The sequence below is a fragment of the Mytilus edulis genome, chromosome 8 (genome assembly GCF_963676685.1).
Source record: "Mytilus edulis chromosome 8, xbMytEdul2.2, whole genome shotgun sequence".
Lineage (NCBI taxonomy): Eukaryota > Metazoa > Mollusca > Bivalvia > Mytilida > Mytilidae > Mytilus > Mytilus edulis.
The window spans coordinates 33,661,446-33,682,299 of NC_092351.1; the positions used below are offsets into that span (position 1 = coordinate 33,661,446).

Below are 20,854 nucleotides of genomic sequence, written 5' to 3' on the forward strand. Positions count from 1 at the left end.
GTTATGCATCGTCCTAATACAAATCTAAATGCTATCTGAAAAAAATAAAATCACAAAAGTACTTAACTCCGAGGACAATTGAAAAAGGAAAGCTCAAACACATCAAAACGAATGGATAAAAACTATCATATTCCTGACTTGGTACAGACATTTTCTTATGTTGAAAACGGTGTATTAAACCTTGGTTTAAAGGTGGATAAACCTCTCACTTGTATGACAGTCGCATCAAAATCCATTATATTGACAAAGATTTGTGAACATAACAAACAGATATAATAAGTAAAAATGTCAAAAATATGGGTACAGCAGTCAACATTGTGTTATAATCTTAATCACTATAAAAACAAACAAATATGTAACAAAGAAGCACAAAAAGGCATATAGCCAAAGCACGTTATCAAAATGAAAGGAGTACAAAAAATATAGAATAGACATGTAGATATATCTATCCAAATGCACTGCTCGTCTTAATAGAAAGTTAAGTTCCCTTACTTATCAATTATAAAAATAAAAGAATATCTTCAAGGCAAGATATCCGGGGTATTTTTTTATTATTAATTTGATCAATTTAAATCTATGCACTGTATACGGTTACTAATATATATGCATATCGTCATAAGTCTGATCCTGTTTTTAAAAGTTCTTTCAGGCTTTCAAGAAGAATTTTGTATTCGTGGTCTAAATACATAACTTCACTTCCTTCAATCAGCAACAGATTTCGTCGTGGATAGAAAAATGATAGTAATTCAGAATCATAAATACATTTTTCTAGATTAGTTATTATTTTGTTTGCCCAGTCTAAAGACACCTCTTTTTCGATATTTTGATTGGATAATGTCTCACCATTAGATAGTTCTGCCTTTTCTAGTTCGTGCAAAAAACATGTTTTCAGTTTGTAAGTTGTAATTAAATCAAAATCCTCTTCATTTTCAGAATCAACAATCTTTGGAAAATAGTTGGATGAAAGCAACGCTTTCATCAAAATGTAACCTTTCGTTACAGCATGAGGACAGTTCCGAATAATCACTTGCTCCCAATCTCCAAATGATATCCTGAAATATTTTTCGTGATTTGGTACGAAATTTTGGTCGGGGGTTTTCATTACCACTGACACGGAACTATCTTTCTTTAGTTTATTAAGAAGCACTGAATCTGTCCGTATGTCCCTTGGTGTCCATTCTTTAATAATAATTTCTGGTACAATATCAACGCTTATGGGAGCTAGTTTTACTGTTGGACCTACCCAGTGAAAAGTAAGGCACGATAAAGTCCCTTGTGCACTGTTTAACAAGCCCTCAATATATAGACTTTTAAAAGCAGTATTAGAATTCTCTTTGAAAAGCTTTATAATGCCTTCATTTATTGTGGAGTATAGGGCACAGTTAATCTTTGCACTATCAAGGAATCCATCAGCTGTGAGAAAATTAGAAAAGTTTTCTCGGTCACATTCCTTTTTTAGCTTGAGCATTATTACTTCACTTGAATTTAAATCGCATTCAGTCGGTATGAAATGTTGCTGGAAGTTAACCAGGCTAAATAAATAGTCGAACTCGTCTTGTATATTGACCTTTGTGCCCTCGTACTTACTTCCAGCTAAGCGTATTTCACACTTCAGAAGTGGGTAAGTTCTCTCGACATAAGCAGAAAGCCAGTTTATTACAGTTTCAATTGCGATACTTATTGTTATGTTCTCCGGGATATCATAGTACATCCCCATACACGGTGAATCTAAAACTATGGTGACAAACTTTCTTAATGAATCTTTGTGTAATTTTAAATGCTTCTTCCATTCCGTAAGATCAATTTTTCCATCGATTTTATCTATAAAGCTTATCCAAGGACATTCTTCAAATACATCAGTTCCATGAAACTCAGTTTCAATATCATCTATCATTGTGACATATCTTGATTCCGAGTTACTTCTTGTCGTAATCATTTTCAAATGGTCATATCTTAATAGCTCTGCAAATTCTAAAGGACTGTATCCATTCAAATCACAAATGTTTGTATCGGCACCATTCTCTAAAAGACATTTAATCACTGTTTGTTCTCTAAACCATATGGCCCAATGCAGTGGTGTTGAACCAAAACTGTCTCTTGAATTAAGAATATCTTTGTTATTGCAATTTGCAATAACTGTTGGCCCAATCATATATCTCAAACAAGACCTGTGCAAACTGTTTTCACCTGTCTTTGAAGTTTTCGATATTTGCCCGCCTAGTGAAAGTATTTTATCAACGACTTTAACATTAAGTATTAAGACAGCCAAATGCAAAGGAGTAAGGGAAAACATATCTTCTCTATTTATGTCGACTCCACATTTCGATAAAATTTCAACACAATCTAGACTGAGAAAAATCACTGCATGGGTTTCTTAAGAACAACACTGTGAATCATGTTTCGTTCACAATTATCTACGTCATCAACTTGTGCCCCATGACTAACAAATGTTTCAATTACACCCGAGTGACGCAGATCGTCGTCATACATTGCATGGTGCAGTGGTGATTTACCTGTTGCGTCTTTTTCGTTAATGTGCGCTCCTTTCTGCAAAAGCAGTTCAAACGATCTTGAAAATCCACTATAATCAGCGCTTGCTGCTAGATAATGCAAAGGCGTTTGGCCATCTTTGTTTTTCCGGTTAACATCTGCCCCTTGTTCAAGGAAATATAACATCGAATCATAGCATGCACATGATGCTACAACATGTAACGGGGTGTCTCCATCTCCGTCAGTCCCATGTAACAGTTGCAAAAATGTCGTTTTATTTTTTCGGTGCATTCTCCTGATGTAATCATTGCAAAAATGATTATTTTCGTCAAATCCTTCGCTTTGCTCGTCCGGATGTACGTCCATAACCCAGTGCAACATATTCCCCCCGGTAACAGAGGTTTGGTCCAATAATGTCACACTTTCCATCAGGCCACATATATCTGGATAGGGTAATACACTATCTTGTATTATATACATCAGAGGAGTTATGTACACTTTATTCGTGTGGTTTATATCTCCGCCATATTCTAAAAGTAATTTTATTAATTCTGTGCCGTTTTCTTTGTCCCAAGAAGCGTGAAATAATGGTGTGCATTTGGTCGCCTCGTCTTCCAGATTTGGATCACCACGATTTTCTAAAAGTAGACGAACAATCTCAGGTCTACTTTGCATAACAGCTAGATGTAGTGTGCTACAAGAATTTCCCTGAACTGTAAGCGAAGGCCGATAATTAGGATCAGCATTTTCTTTTATGAGGGACTTCACCTTTATGATATCATTTGACTTAACAGCATTTCTATTTTTTTCTATTTTTAAACCAACCTTTATATTAAAGTGGTATTTAAATCAAATTTTCGTGTATATATAATGAATACTACAGGATAATATGCCCCATTCATCCGGATGTAGACTTTTATTTTGGAAACACATTATATTTAGTAATATGTTAATCCCGTCTTACGATGAATAAACTATCATTTCATTCACATCTAACAAAAAAATTAATAAATGTAGTCTTATTTTCTATCATCGGTACAAGGACATCATTCTAAAATATAAATGCATTCACATTTCATTCCCGTCAAACCAGTTCGCATTGGAAAAGATAAAAAAAAAAAAAGAGGAAAGAACTTTTCTTAAACTTTCCTTTGTCTCGATGGCGTTCACTTTGGCAATATTCTTCTTAATGAATTATTTCATTTAGAAATACCTCCCTATTTTAAAAATCAGTCTGTATCAGTCATTTCTTATACCTATACCAAACCAATTGCAACTAGAATTTTTAATTACAATAAAATTGAGAATGAAACACGTTTTGAATGATCTAAACATTGACGAATTCAAGTCTAAGCCTCCTGCTTGCACCTGAGCTAGTTCACAATTCACATATAACCGGCTGGCCACCTTATTACCAGTGACCTCAACGTTGTCAATAACAATTCCTTGCGAAATGTATTATTTAAAGTTCCGAAATATCATAAGCCTAAATTCGTCAATTGGAAACACAATTTAAAATACGATGAGGCTGTTTATAAAAATCTTATTAAGAATCTGAATATGTCTACTAAAACCCATGCTAAGTCAATCTTTAAAGACACAAATATTGCAAAACACTTTTCATACCTCAATGACCAATATATTGTTGTTCCCTCAAATAAAGCCCCCCCCCCCCCCCTCCCAAACTGAAACTGATATTATCAACGTGCTTGATTTCTTCATTGACAACATATTTGTTACGATCAGGGGACGTGTTTTTCATCGAAATATCGGCATTCCCATGGGAACCAATTGTACCCCTCATCTTGTCGACTTGTTCCTTTATTGTTATGAGGCTGACTTCATACAGGAACCTTTAAGGAAAAAAGAAAAGAAGTCAGCCTTAGACGTTAACTTTAACTTTTGCGATATTTAAGAAGATGATGTTCTCTCACTAAATAATTCAAACTGTGGTAACTATGTTGAACGCATCTATCCCATCGAACTAGAGATAAAGATTAAACTAGATACAGTTAAGTCTGCTCATATCTTGATTTACATCTAGAAATTGACAGTGAGGGTCGGTTTAAAACAAAAGAGATGATTTCAGCTTCCCAATTGTGAACTTTCCATTTCTATGTAGCAACATTCCAGCAGAGCCTGCATACGGAGTAAACATCTCCCAATTGATACGATTTCCCGGGCTTGCATTTTCTATCATAATTTCCTTGATAGGGGGTTGCTGACCACAAGGAAGCTATTAAACCAAGAGTTCAAAACGGTGATGTTGAGATCATCCCTTCGTAAATTTAACGGACGCAATTCATGAGTTTATTGATCTTTATGGAATATCCGTTTCACAGATGATATCAGATATGTTCCTTATATCGTAACTACAATCCAGTTCCCTTATCACGAATGTGACCTACTGAATTAGACTATTTACCGGGTGTGTAATAACACGAGCAACACGACGGGTGTCACATGCAGGTTCTACTTATTCTTTCGGAGAACCTGAGATCACCCCCAGTTTTAGGTGTGGTTTGTGTAGCTCAGTCTTTAGTTTTCTATGTTCTTCTGTGAATTGTGTATTATTATGTGTCTGTTTGGTTGGTTTTTTCTTCTTTTTATCCATGCAGTTATCAGTTTATTTTCGATCTATGAGTTTGAATGTCCATCTAGTCTCGATTATCCAGACGCTCCATATGCATATGTAGATTTAGTATCTTTCGTCCCTCTTTTACAATAAATTTATTCACATTTTATTCCAGTCTAACAATATATTTAAGAAATGCAGCCACATTTCATTCCCGTTTTACAATAAATGTAGTCACATTTCATTCCCGTTTCATTATAAATGTATATCAACCTCTTTCCCGTCTTACTATAAATGAAGTAACATTTTATTCCCGTCTTACAACAAATGTTATAACATTATATTCCAGTCTCACGATAAATATGGTCACATTCCATTCCAGTCTCACGATGAATATAATCACAGTTAATTCCACTCTCACGATAACTAGTCTCAATATATTCCCATTTCACGATAAACGCAGTCACATTTCATTCCCATCTCGCGATAAATATAGTCACATTTTATTCCCGTCTCTTGATAAATGTAGTAATATTTCATTCCTGTCTTCCGATAAATGCGGTTATATTTTATTCCCGTTTATCATACACATCGCTATGTTTGTCATTTACAATTACTTTAAAATTGATTGTATGCGTACATAGGACAAACATTCGGAGGTATTTCATAAAGATCCATACCATCTTATTTTAAACAATGTTTAATTTGTCTAAGAGTCAGCTTATAAAACCACACATAAGTGGACTAGCATTTGATTTTTAAATGCTTTGTTAAGGAGACAGGATGAGGAATGTTAAAAATTATTAACTTTGCACAAGACAGTATCAAGGATACTAGTCTACAATACAACATGCTGTAATTAAATATATATAAGTGTAAAATTTGCGATGCGAAGCTTCGGATAAAAATGAACATATATAGCAATATATGCACCTACATGATAACTCATCCCACCCAAGGGATGTCAATATAGTCGTCCCCTAGTGCAAAAAAAATGACATTTTATTTTCTTTCTTTTTAACTTGTCATATTAACCTCATTTTTCATCGCAACTGAAAGCGTGATATTTTCCAATCCCATCCTTTCCATGGAAAGTGCTGCTGCTAGCTATGAGTGTCAGATTATCAGACTTATTAAATCATCCACAGAAGTGCTGCTGACGAAGCCACAGAACACCCACGTTAATATTCTATTGTATTTCATTTCAGTGCATGCTATATTAAGACAAACGAAAAGTCGTGGGATTTCATTGTTGATTTATGACTAGTTTTAATATGACAACACATACTAATCCGACTAAACGTAAAATTAGGCTTATTTGACAGCTAAGTTTGTGGATTTCTCGCAAATGTTAGGCTTTCTTTTAAAACAAAAACAATAAATTTCAATTTGAATTAAAAAACGTGAACTATAATGAACAAAAGGGGATTATATCCCGATCTTAATGAGTTGTTTCGTGCAACTTTGATATACAAATGTAGATAGTAAATATTGGGTTTCATATTCCCACGTAATACATATATATGTACATAAACATTGATGAATTAATAACATCATCTATAGCTTGATCTTTTTCTGTCGGTTTGTGCGAATGCTTTAATTTTAAAGTATTTTCAAAATCGAAACTTCAAATTCAGATTGTGTGTTCTTCCAAAAAGGTTCAGTTACTTACCTCAAATATTGCTACGTATACCGCTACATATAATAATTAATAATCACTAGACAGGTACATAACCGTTTGTTTATAAATATAGACACAGAAGATACCAAGGGACAATCGAAATTTATAAGTCAAAAAGAGTAAAATAAAAAAGCATGGCAAACAACGAAATGACGAGAGGAGAAACAGAACACTACACAGAAAACTAGATTCTACTTAAAACTTGGGTGACCTAATATGCTCTAGTAGGTAAGTATATCCTGTCCCCAATTTATCATCCGTCTTTGCAGTGTATTGGTATTTTTAATATAAGCGCATTAAGCATTTGACATTCTGAAAACATTTTGACTGTATCTATTTTTTCACCTCATTATCAGGTTGGGGAATAATGGCTGCAATTTTTGAGGGAGTAATTGGTGGTATGACACCTAAAGTTGTAACAGGGTCGATTCTTGGGTCAAGTAATAATAAACTCTGTTTAGGGTTCGGATGATTTATTATACCAGTAGTATAAAAATAAACTCTGAAATAACAATATCACAATAATAAATAACAGATCTATTATAAAACACAAGTATCTTAAATTACACATTACACATATAGTTATGGTAAAATACTATGCACATTAATACTGTGTACTATATAGCGAGTACACATAAGAGACAATCAGTGAGCTAATGTCACGTGAGATTTTCGGGCACATGTTTTGATCATTTCTTTCTAGCACAAACGATTCAAACTGCTAAGCGGGCACATGTTTTGATCATTTGTTTCTAACATACACTTGCAAAGTTTACATAAACTTTGACTTGTAAACTATATATATGCACTCGCTAAAAATGCGTCGTTCATCGTTTAATTAATTGTTAGTACAAACTCTACATTTGTTTCTAACTTCAACCTGATTAAACGATATAATTGTTTCACCGTTTGTAAAAAGTCTGTTTACCACCAACATGAACATGTATGCATTATTGAAAGTTCAAACAGGGTCAGTAAACACTGATTAAACGATGTATTTGTTTCTATTTTTGTAGCGTTTAGAAAACATCAACAAATGCCACACAACGTTTACAAAATTTTGTTTAGAAAGAAATGTACTCTTTATTTAGACCTTTTGAATCTTCTGTATTCGAGAGTTACTGTTGAGTCTTTCGTTGTAAATAAATCCCATTAAATATTATGTCTTTTACCGATAATATAATCATAATGCTAACACTTAAATTATTCCTTCGTTAGGTAGCACCTACATAATACAATAGTGCAATCAATGTCCAGTAAATACTTATTGTATAAAGGCTGTGATAATAAAACAACTATTATACTATTATCAGCCGTGTGTAAGTGTCGTTGTCCTCTGAAAAAGTTACCAAATACAATTATAAATTCCCACACTAAGATTATACCCTTTCCATCATTCTATGAAATATATTGCTCAAATTTTCCCATGAATAGTCTTTAATTAACATAAAGAAAATTTAATTTTCTTTCAGGACATAGGTAAATATAATTATTATAGTAAAAATGTCAATATATATTTTGAGTGACATCATAACTGCTAATGACTAATTTTTCTAGTGTGTCATATTTAATTTTCATATCAATAAGTGATTAAATAATAAATAAGTTGTTCCTCCCAGTGGCACGGCATAATTAATCAATGTAGATACAGGTTTTTTAGACACTGTATGGATCTTAAACTGGTTGTAATTACAGTTTTTCTTGTTCGGTTTTATGTCATGTCAATCGTATATACCTGAACAGGTAATATTGATAAACATCTATACGTCTTCCCCAGATTGTGTCTCATTTGTAACTTGAACAATCAAGACGTGGATTAAATACTTTCGTGGATGACTCTATCTTTTAATGCCCAAAAGAATGCAGTGTTTATGTAAAGGTTTACTATATACTAATCAGGATTTATAAGTTTATAAGCTTAATTGTTCGATCTAAGACAGACGTATTGACTAACAAATTGTGACCGTCTTCGATCAATACTCCGTCTAGCAGAATAATCTTCTTGTTGTGACATATTGCTTTATTTTCATCCTAATCACATGTAACTTTGATATCGCCGTTTGCTCAAAGTTATTGACACAAAAAGTGTCGTTAGATGTTCGTTAGAGCGTAGGAAATTCAAACCATTTAAATACCGTAGATTTTAGTGTATTTGTTCCGAACGTGACTCAGTTAACCACCGTAGTTTTTTCATTCATACGACGGTTGATCAGACATCTTTAAGTTTGTAGTACACCGTGGGACAAGGATATCTACACAAATATGTACGACTCTTACCTGTGACATAAACATTCTTTTAATATTACCTGTATGTGCAATAAAAGAATAAACGAGGGAGGAGAGAGTATGGCAATAATAAAGACTTTTTTGTGTTTTTCAAATACAAGAGTTGGAACATTAATCTGTGGATGTTATACTCTGGTACGTATCTTTTTACTACAAAATATGAGATTTTTTTATTACTTTGATATTCTTTACACCAGAGTGTTTGTTGTCCAAAAGTTGTTAAACTGTACTTTTCGTAAAATATTTGTAATTTAATGAAGGGAATTGTATGGCTTGTACGAAAATATAAACAGACATACATGCAGATAAATATATATACCACATTAAGTTTCAGTGACAGGACCAGGGGTTAGATTCCCCAATTACGATGACCAAAACCTTTTTATAAGCGTATTTTTTTTTTTTTACCTTTTTAGACTAATTTTCGGGGAGAGTTTACGCCACCCCTTTTTGACAAGCTATTTACCCCACACATATATCATGACAACATCGGCTTTATTTCGTGTGTTCTACATTTTGAATGTATCTTATTAGTATTCATAGACATAGATCTTTGTTTTGTTTTTAACTACGGTAACCTACATTTGTTTGTCATTTATCATTTGTGCCACTGTGTAATTTTAATTGACCTATAATTATGATTGGACCTTGACAACTTCTTTTTTTCTGACTGAAAACTTGCTCATTGTTGAAGGCCGTACAGGGGTCTATAGTTGTTAAAATTTCTGTGTCATTTGGTCTCTTGTGGAGAGTTATCTCATTGGCAATCATACCACATCTTCTTCTTTTTTTATATTTGGTTATTTTTCTGATGATCATTATCTAAAACTTCATGAATCTATATAGTGCCTTTCACCATTAAAAAAAGACTACAAATATACCATATCTTTACACAAAAAAAAGAGGATTGTGAGTTTATTAGCCATATTTAGACTTTTGGTAATAGTTATTATCGACTTCCTAAGTCCCTACAATAAACAACTTGTGTATCACTTCATTCAAAACAAACATTTCCATGTATTTAATTTGATCAATGACACTTTTCAATTTGGTAACAATTAATTTTGACAAAAGAATGGTGTGGTCAAATAGCTTCAACCTTAAGGGTATCGGTGTGAAGCCGTCTTGTGACAATGGTCGAGTTATCTGGACATCATTCAACCTCCGGTCAAACAATAATGTCAGAATAGAGAAAATTGAATTTGATCCTATTAACATGAGAAAGATAAATAAAATCCATTTGGAAAGCAATCTTTATCTTAAGCTAAACATAAAAAGATGAAAATTCTTCCTTTCTTAACATTCTTTTCGAGGCAGTGTTCAAATATAAGTTTGCTGTCGGAATATTTCAGAGACAGAGAACACACGGTGAAGTGAGAGTGGCGCAATTCAATAGCTTTTCAAAACTGCAATTGGCACAAATTGATTCTGCCCGAAGAAACGTTAAAGAAATGCTGAAAGTGACTTAAGCCTATAGATGCAAAATTCACGAAATGCATCACTGTAGTTGAATATATTAAGTTAAAAGAAAACAAACAAACTTCCAGATGACCTTTTATCACCCATTTTATCTTGACCAAATAAAAAGGGTCTATATATATAAAGAGTTGGTTACATTTTAGATAAACCTTGGAAATGTATTTTGTCAATATATTGTGTCCCAGGATAAACTGTTAATGTTTAACCTGATAATTTCGTTTCCTTAATAATAAAAAGGCTTAATCATCATAGAAATGTTGTTTCCCTGTAAAAAACGAGAAATTAATTAATTCTACAAAAAGACATTTCTTGTCAAGGTACATAGTAAAACATGATATATCGGTAATAAGAAAATGACAACCGTAATTTTCATATTTTGTAATTAATATTTTCCCGTGTAACTTAAATGCAAAATCTGATTTTTAACAACGTGTTACAAAATATTATATTATCACAAATATCTTATTAACAAAACTATTTTATAACCTTTATCGGCAAATGATATATTGAATGATTTAATAGCAACATATTAAATTTCATAATAATTATACCTCTAATCAACAAATCATTAATATTTCTATTCAAATCAGGTCCGGACGTCAATCGTTAGTTGTAATTTACAAAAGATCTCAGGTGTTTTAATATCGATCCCCGCATACCTAACATTCCAGAGAAATTGACTTTGCATGCAATTTGTAAAATTAGTCATTCGGATTATCGATTTGTATTAATAACGGGTAAATACACAGATGTACTTCAAAGAAACCGTGGTTAGAACAATTTGAAAGTATGGTTGGATTTTAATTGCTTCGTCTTTGAAATGGTATATATAAATACCAAACCTTAATTGCTCTCCAACAACACAGCATACTCAAAGTAATGAAATTCACGAAATTTAATCAGAATAAAATCTGATTTTCTTAGTGCAGAAAACACAAACACCAAGGGGACTAACAAACAATATACCAACGGTGGCACTATTGCATTACATTTAAAGTCAAAACATAAGAAAAAGTTCACACTGTGTCAGTGATAACACAAAACCGAATTGAACTAAAAATATAGACTTGCAATAACAGAATGACATTTAAGGATTATTGTATGTATATACAACAGAAGAACGCGTGACATGCGTGGTTTATAAATTTTATGTCTATATTTGTTTCAACTGCTACATATTTTACAATTACTCGAACAGCTCATATTACAAGTTTCGTTACTTCATACAACGAAATTACAAAGATGCTAATTCAAATGAGAAAATCTCATTAAAACTTTTGATCTGAGTACTAACCCAGACAGTCGTCAAATATATTCAATCCGAATATATACTGTAAGTCAAAGCAGAATCGATAAATGCATTGAAATCGTCTGGAATCTAATGAAAACATGCACTTTTGCTAAATTATCGGTCATGTTTCGTGTTAAAAGTACAATGTTTGAGGCCTGTAATGTCATTGGTAAAACATTATTTAACGTGTTATTATTTCTGATGTCAAAACAAGGCTTACAAATAAAAACTGACTGAATGAAATCAAATTATATTTTCCGTTTATAGAGCTTAGCTTGTCAAAATATGTATAGCATGCAGACATATTGCATCCAGATGATCGATACCAGCAATGTAAGCTGTTGCGCAATGTAGTAGGGGATAGTATTTATAAAGATTACATTTAATCATTTTTTAAGCTGGTTAATTTCGGAGTAAAGTTGACTTTTAGACTGACGACCTTCATTTCAAAAGTTATGCAGGAGGTTTTTTTTCCCCGAGAAAACCTCACCCCAATTTGGCGACCCTCAAACAATTCAGAATCATAACATCCGATGAATTTTAAAAAAGGACGTTATTTTTATACCAGAGTTAGCTTAGAGTTAGATCCGACATTAAGAAAGACTGATAAGTTAAAGGAATCTATTTCAAAGTGATTAGATAGCCTAAACATGTATCAACTTAGTCTCACACCTTCTGTTTCAGTGTTAATGAACCGTCTGGAGATAATCTGTTTGATCTAGTGAAATCTCAACAAATAGATTAGGTTTTGTCACTCTGTGTTCGTTGATAACATACTTTTATGACACAAGGCGACATTATCCCTTGGTACTGTTTGTTTTTTTAAATAGCCAGTAATTGACCATAAGAAGATTCACATATTTTATTAAAACACCACGGGGTTTGACCAGAACTGGAGGGCTATTACTCATTGAATCAATAAAGTTGTTATATTTCCTAAATTAATATTTATATAATTACATGATTATAAAGCCAGTATCTACCCGAGGACATGTGTATCTACCCGAGGACATGTGTGCTTAATATGTGTCCATAGTTGATAGACTTGTTAAAAGGGTAATAAATACAATAACACAAGTATAAATGTCTCCTTTTCTCTTTGATTTTAAAATTGACAAATTTTGACAAGGTACTTGTTTGTTCTTATCACCTCTGGGGTGTTAATGATATTCTGAATGTACATAATTGTATGTATACAAATTTTAAGTTTACGCCAGCACACAATTTGTTCACCATGTGAAACACTTCATTCACCTCATTTAAAAAGTCCAAATTATCACACACGAGATACATAGATTCTATCACTAGTACCAAAATACTGATAGTCAGACATTCAGAAGTGCACTCAGTAATATTATATGGAAAATGTATTCATAAAAGGAGATGCAGGATGAACGTAAATAAAACAGACACTCATCAAATCATATTCAATATGCCATTTTGTAACATTAGTGTTATTACTACTATTAGGTCGATACCTCTGCTGGTGGATTAGTTTAGTTTACACAATATTTTATTTCAAAAAGATGCACAAAATATAATTATACAATATGAAATACAGGGATTAGGAAACAAGCTGGTTGGTTGTTGGTAATTCATTACCCGGCTTTGGCTAGCCTATACCTTTTGTTCTTTTTTTTATTATTAATTTCTGAGCTCTTCATTGTTTATAAGTTTTGAAATTAAAATATTAAGGCAAGCAGGCCTCGAGCCTCACTATTACCGAAAAGATCTTTATTGTTAAAATGTCCATTTGGTGTAGAAAAATGGTACCGTTCATGTTATTACTGGTCTTACATGTCTTTAAAGTCTAGCCGATCTTGAACTTGTCTGTCTGACAAAAGGGTTATCAATAAATTAAGGAGCTGTCTATAGCACCAACTTTCTTTACATATCATTAAGAAATGGGACGAGACAACCACTGACGAGACGGCACATATTTATGTGGAGTGGCTAATCTACTTACTTATAAACCTAAATCTCTACCTCAAACTTTTAAAATTTTGAATTGATAAAAAAGAAAAAACGAAGAAAGCGATGATAGTTCAAATATAATTGTATAAGTTAATTTGCATTACAATGTAAGAAGTATATATGCTTTTAAAACAAATTCACACCAAAATTGACGACAACTTGAAATTGAAACGAAACAGTTAAAATTTGTATAATCGTTTTGTATGCCTTATTAGACTTGATATTCCCATGATATTTAAAGTAGAGTTTAATTAAAAGATGGCTAAAATGTTCCTTGTGAATTTTTACTAGCTGTCTGTATAATGTGAGAATTTATTTTTTAATTTAAACCATATATTAATTCTCCAAAAGACCTATAGTCATTAAATTGTCCCATCCAAAATGAAGGTACTTAACTTTTAAGTATTAAAACTCAAAGGGTAAATGGTATTTATGTATTTTAGTTTTCAATGGTTTAAATGTATTGTCACTGAATATAAAGAAGGAATTTTATATCGCATGTCTTAATTTGGGTGCCATTGAAACTTTTTTAAAAAGGTTAGTTTCGATGTCCTTGGTTTTTTTTCGATTGAGAAGATATTTAGATTATGAATAGAGACATGTCATTTTAAGTTGCATTGCTGCACTCTTAAAATAATCTGTTTCAAATCATAAAAAAATCTAAATGTTTTGAAAAGCCTAAAGATTTTTTCTCACTGACATGAAATTTCTTAGGAAAAGTTAAAATACCTACTAAACTAAAATGTAAGAATCAATTTTTAAGTTGAATAAGGCATTTTTTGGCGTGGTTGGAATATGTACACATCAGTTCTAATAAAAAAGGAGATGTCAGTATTTGTTTGATTTTGTTTTTGTTTTATTTGCTGTATATATATATTTTTTTGCGGGTAGGGTAGTGGGAGGGGGTCACGGCCTAGTCTTGATACCCATTGGGGTGAATATTTCAATCCATGTTACTGCAGTGTTCAACTCAACTTTACGACTTGATATGTATATAGGAAGAGACGCGATTTCATTTGTAAATGCTCGTATATATTCTTGTAAACGTTATTTAGAAATGAATTCCGACATGAAGCTTATAGACGAAAGTCCATTTGAACTTTTTTTTCGAGTGATACACAATTTTAAATACAAAAATGACAGCAGTTTTCTTTTAAAAAACAAAAGATGAAACTCGTTGTGTTGCTCGTTGACTAAGTTAACTAAGCTTCTTTTTATTCACACTCATTTGCTTCTGAAAATATTACTGTACAGCGAAATTTTCATATCATCTTATCTATAGATATATATATAGATTTATTAAAACCAACCGAGAACTCAATACGGGCAAAATCAGTACACTTACATGTAATATGAACACATGTTAAGCATTACAATTGACAATATAGTTTCTTTTCGACAATAGAAAATAAAAATACTGAAATAAGGAATACAGTATAGACAGTATAAATGTTTGTAAGTAGTAACAAAGAATATTTTCAGCTGACTCGAAACTAACATAAAGTATGTAGATGCCTCATTTTATACGAACACAAAAGATAAAATGATATGATCCTTGGTAACTGTAGGCTGATACAATGGTATTAACTGATACGAGGACTGATATAAAAATGCCTTATAGTAACGATCTACATAATCACTATCTTACTATAGCGTATGGAAAGAAACTTTTAAAGATCTTTTGTCTCTTTGTACTTTTAACATTTGCCGTCTATGAATTGTTAACAGGCAACCTTTAAAGTACTTCGAAGAACGTTGTCTCTTTGTCCTTCTAACATTTCCCGTCTGTGAAGTTATCAACACACTACATTTACTGTACATGAACTTTTGAAGATCGTTGTGCATTTGCCGTCTGGGAATTGTCAACTGGCAACATTTGCTGTACTTTTTAAGATCTTTTGTTTCTTTGTTCTTTTAACATTTGCCGTCTGTGAATTGTTAACTGGCAACCTTAACTGTACAGTACTTTTGAAGATCGTTGTCTCATTGTACTTTTAATATTTGCCGTCTGTGAATTATCAACTGGCAACATTAATTATAGTTCTTTTGAAGGTCTTTGCATGCATGTCTATTTTTAGTAAGATAACATTTGCCGGCAGTGAATTGTCAACTGGCAATATTTACAGTCATTTGTTCTTTTGTTGGTGGTTGTTTAAGGGCAGAATTTTCTTTTTTATAACATTTAAAGGATTTGATATCATAATTTTAAATGTTCCACAATCCTATTTTCAGATTGTCTCCCTTGTGTGCCTTGTATTTTACCTTTTCCGGTACGTTGGCTACCAGTTAATACAGGATTCCCCAGGTAAGATACGATACTACATGTATATTTGAAGGTTGATGCTAAAAAGTAAAAAGTAAAATGAATTATCATTTCACAAAACCCCAAAAGCGAAAACAAACAGGGTTTCAGTTCTTTCGACCGAGCACCTGTTTTTTTTTTACATCTTTAAATATGTAAATTGCCCAATTAGAATAATTACAATAAAGTATACATGCTTGTTTACAGGCACACAAATTTCAAAAGAACATGGAATGCATTTCTACACGGAACAAAACAATCCCCCCCCCCCCCACCCCGAAAAAGAAGTTTCAAAGTGAACAGATCTACAATGTATAATTAACAAACGACCAAATGTAGAATTTCGGACTTTGATCAGATTGACTTAAACTTATCTAGTATTTAAATATATTTCTTGAACCTACTATGATTAAAATGAGATGTAGGGTTCGCTTCAATATTAAAGACAGTATCGCAATAAAACACAAGAGACACCAATAGACAAATATACGACCTTCAACAACTACAAAAAAAAAACAGCTTGTGTCTATAGAAAATGTCAAGCTCTTCATTTAAATTAATAATTTATATTTCTACAATTCGCGTTAAATATGATACATTGTGCAAATTAAAGTTAAGAAATCATTAGAACGTTGCGGATTACAGTACATTTATCAATTTATGTTTACAGAATATAAAGGGATAGTATATGCTGGTTTTGAGTTGTATAGTTTAATCATTTTATGTTTACAGAATATAAAGGGATAGTATATATGCTGGTTTTGTGTTGTATGGTTTAATCATTTTATGTTTACAGAATATAAAGGGATTGTATATGCTGGTTTTGTGTTGTATGGGTTAATGATAACCACTTCTCTAGTCCTTATACCCGGTGTTCAGTTGGTAAGTTCATTTTTAATAAAAAAAAAATATGGTTTATAATTGGAAGGTTTTTTTTTATTCAATGAATATATATACACATTTCTTCATATTCTATGGACTAGTTTTTTGAAAATCTTTTTTTTAATGTACAAGGCAATTCTCTGACACTTTGTTCACGATTAAATTTACTTATGTAGGGGTGTTTAACGACATTGACTACCAACATGAGGGTCTCGCACAGTCGGTGATTCCGTTTGTTTTCCAAGTAACAACACAGCAAGATCAAAACTTAAAGTTTGTAAAAAGAGGATATTTTCCCGTATTTCTTTTGTAATTAACAACAAAAAAGAGATATTAACATAAGCTGCAAATATGTTTTAATAATTATCGATCGCAAAATATATATTCAATACAATTGAAGTCTATCTATAATATGTCATGTGTTTCTCTATTTTCAGGACAAACGATATTTATTGTTGCCATGGATATATATGTTGATTTTAAATGTTTTATATGAAACTGGTTCTGTAGCTTTACTCACTACAGTACACATGGAGAGAGAAAAGGTAAAATTTTATCCCATACAGTAAAATATTAGTTAGAATTTAATTTACTTATTACTGTAAAAGTATATACACAAACCTGGTAATGTAAAACATTGATATTTCATGCTTCTCAAATGGTTGATAGTTCCTGGGATCTTACTTTTCAATTATAAATACGCAAGATAAGAATTTATGAGCGCACAAAACGTGTGTTTTGAATAATCAGTAGGCACTTGCAAGATACCATGCAAAATAACAACAACGCACAAACACGAGACCAAAAAAATATACAAAACGTAGGCTAAATTTTTTCTATCATGCAGCCGAATTATTGTAGCTAAAAATTATATCATGAGTGCAATGATAATACACATTAGTGCTTTATAATATTTATCTTTGTGTTACTTCCCTAAAAAAAAGAAACTGAAGACTTACTTCAAGGGAATACTCAGAAACCGAGACGAACTAACAACGCCACGATAGAAAAAATAAACAACTTAAAGTCAAACACTTCATTGAAACCGAAAGAATGAGCTACACGAAACCAAACAGAAGGACGCTATACGGATTAATCTAGTTCTACACACCATGATCTTAAAACACAATTTTCTTACGAAATATACATTTGTACGTATGTATCCAGATGTTATAATTATATGTACTTTGATTTTTTTCTTCAATGAAAAATTTCATGCAACAGATGTTTATGCAAAGCTCTCCTTATAATAGGGATTAATATGATATAAGAATTAAGATGAAATTGATATTTTATTCGCTGATTTGCATTATTTATTTAAAAGTACATTTTTTACTTTCAGACACTCCATGCGTGGGAAATTATATGGGTTTTCTTTTACTGTTTTAAACTCATAGCAAACGTAAGTGTACAACTTAAATAATCCTCTAGAATGAATTACTGTTAATAGAAGCAGATTGAAATACTATCAAAAACACCCAGATTACAAATTCAGTTGGGTCAAATCTTATGACAACTATGAAATTATTAACGAATGAAACGGGTTTCTGTTATTGCCTTTATCTGTTATACTTACATGTATATAAGATCGATAACACAAAGACATTGTCATTCTTAGATAACTGTACAGTAAAATACGTCAAGCAATAAAATCTCCTTTTATAACTTTTTTTTTTTTATTAAACAAGCATGCACTATTCTACAAATGGTATAAAAATATAGATACTCAAATATACAATAAATAACGTTTGGAACGTTTACTGGCTCACATTTATTATAATCTATTCATTGTGTCTTTAAAAAATAAACCTACTGGTATATATCTGACTATTTTTGTTTATTTTTTAGTGTTATTGTTTTGCCTGTGTTGTCTCACAATACCAAGAGCTTTCAGAAGGGAGAGGAACATATGAATACCTATATAAACCAGTAAGTTTTATCAGTTTATTTTTTAGTAGTATAACAAGATGATAAAGACTCAGTGTACTGCGTAAATGTTCACTAATGAAAAATACTTTTAATTTAAGACAAGACAAGACAATATTTTATTTAAGTTTCACCTCTTACAAAATATTCACACAATATACGACTTCATATAATATAAAACAAGAGCCACTCTAAAAAGATTCATTTAATGAATGAGCAAGCACTAATATGCGACAAACGTAAAAAAAAAAAAAAAAAAAAAAAAAAAAAAACTTGATCACTTAACCATGTTAACACTACTCAGAAAACAGAAGCTTAATCAATGCAAATCCAACTTACTTCCACAGTAAGATTAAACTCGTGTGCTCCAGTAAGGGTAAGAAGTCTTTTAAATGCTGTTCAGTTGTTTGGAGGATAGCTGAAACAAAATATCGCTTTTGTACAAGATGGACATATCAAAGACAAAACAAAACATATGTGTACTTTCTTCTCTGGCGGTTGTTCTGATACCGGTAATATATTCTCAATATATTCTACGACCTGACATCTGCTACACCTCCAGACAGATTCATTACTTGTTTTGTAGTATTAGTTAGTATATCATTAAATATATGATTTCTTTACACAATTTGATTCCATTGGTTTAAATTTGATTATGATTTTGCAGAGAACACATCGGTCTCACAGATGTCGACAAGATTTTTCAGTTGAAACATTTGAACTGCCATTCGGATATCACTTGCCTCCCTACACAGAAAGTGATCCGAATAAAGAACTAAATCCACCAAATTATGAACAAATATATCCTCAACCCAAAGAGGAACCTATATCAAATCATTCACATACATTTAATGTGCAATCAAGCAATAACAATTGTTATCAAGTAACGGTGGATATTGTGTGGATATGAATATATTGTATGGATATAATGTGGATATAACTTGAATCGAGTCCAAGTGGATCTTTGGATAAAATGAAGTTTGTGCTGTTCGGAAGAAGTTTGCAGTAATCATGGAAGACAGACGCAAATTAGAAGATTAGTGCTACATGTACTACGTAAATACAATGTAGCTGCATTGTGATAAAGGGAGGGTGTACCATCTGCAAATGGTACACATTTTTAGCCTGGTGGTACATGTATACTGAACATGACTGCGGTCATTGGAAGGGATTTACTACCGAGCTGTTACGAATTTTTGGCTTCTATTACACCAATGCCTCTTATTGCCTGTCCCGAAAAATGTGATACAACTCAAGAGAAATAGAGTAAATGAGTTATAATTTATTAACAAAATATGATAGGAATGAGTGACAAAAACCTGTGCATATATGACTGTTTCTAGTCAAAATTATTTGTTAAAAATGTTGTTTTTTATAATTTAAATGATGAATTATGCTGCATACTTGAACTGGCTAAACATTGCTCAGAAATTTTTTCTGAAAGTGCTTTAATAAAGACTCGGGGAATAAGTTGTATACTCTAAAGATTGTTCTTCTAACACGGATTTGTAATGGTTGCAAACAATTTGTGTACCAAGAACATAGATAACTGTTTTCACAAACAGTAATGCATTACCAAAAGCATAATTGATTTGAAAGAAAATTCTGTACCATTTTGTACAATTGAAGAAAACCTGATGAAACAATAATTGCCAGTTAAAGGACAATAATGGTGCCAAACTCAATAGTTCATTTTACAATGAATTCATACTTGATGAAATGATAAAAAGAATCAAAAACTTTTTGTTTATCAATTTTATAAACCCAAATCCATCCAAATTTGTTTGAGGTTGACAAATTAAGTATGACTTGTATATTGAGTATACAAGTTCAAAGGGCGAGAAATTATGATACTACGTTAAATAGAGGTAGTGATTAAGCCTGGCAACAAACCAAGACAACCCCATCTTCGCAAGCCAAGGGGTATGATCTACTTCCCTTCTCTAGGGAGTTGATCGTTACCCTGGG

General features: G+C 32.0%; 3 protein-coding genes across 3 annotated transcripts; 1 reads left to right on the forward strand and 2 right to left on the reverse strand.

The window, feature by feature from the left end:
* Positions 1–536: 536 nt before the first annotated feature.
* LOC139485419 (cyclic GMP-AMP synthase-like receptor 1) lies at positions 537–3,285 on the reverse strand. The gene has a single exon (XM_071269894.1). The coding sequence runs from the start codon at positions 2,291–2,293 to the stop codon at positions 614–616; it is 1,680 nt and encodes a 559-aa protein (XP_071125995.1). The 5' UTR covers positions 2,294–3,285; the 3' UTR covers positions 537–613.
* Positions 2,359–3,165, reverse strand: LOC139484045 (serine/threonine-protein phosphatase 6 regulatory ankyrin repeat subunit B-like). Its single transcript, XM_071267768.1, has one exon. The coding sequence runs from the start codon at positions 3,163–3,165 to the stop codon at positions 2,359–2,361; it is 807 nt and encodes a 268-aa protein (XP_071123869.1).
* A 5,123-nt stretch (positions 3,286–8,408) lies between the features above and the next one.
* LOC139485420 (uncharacterized) lies at positions 8,409–20,628 on the forward strand. The gene is made up of 7 exons (XM_071269895.1): positions 8,409–9,167; positions 16,009–16,081; positions 16,875–16,960; positions 17,398–17,505; positions 18,303–18,362; positions 18,809–18,889; positions 19,554–20,628. The coding sequence occupies exons 1-7, from the start codon at positions 9,057–9,059 to the stop codon at positions 19,794–19,796; spliced, it is 762 nt and encodes a 253-aa protein (XP_071125996.1). The 5' UTR covers positions 8,409–9,056; the 3' UTR covers positions 19,797–20,628.
* Positions 20,629–20,854: the final 226 nt, after the last annotated feature.

Bases quoted from the DNA above. Each gene is read 5' to 3' on its own strand.
- LOC139485420 (XM_071269895.1), top strand. From the start codon at position 9,057: ATGTGCAATAAAAGAATAAACGAGGGAGGAGAGAGTATGGCAATAATA. The intron at 16,961-17,397 runs GTAAGTTCATTT...CTCTATTTTCAG, and splicing joins TTATACCCGGTGTTCAGTTG to GACAAACGATATTTATTGTT. The intron at 18,363-18,808 runs GTAAGTGTACAA...TTTATTTTTTAG, and splicing joins GTTTTAAACTCATAGCAAAC to TGTTATTGTTTTGCCTGTGT.
- LOC139484045 (XM_071267768.1), bottom strand. From the start codon at position 3,165: ATGCAAAGTAGACCTGAGATTGTTCGTCTACTTTTAGAAAATCGTGGT.
- LOC139485419 (XM_071269894.1), bottom strand. From the start codon at position 2,293: ATGTTTTCCCTTACTCCTTTGCATTTGGCTGTCTTAATACTTAATGTT.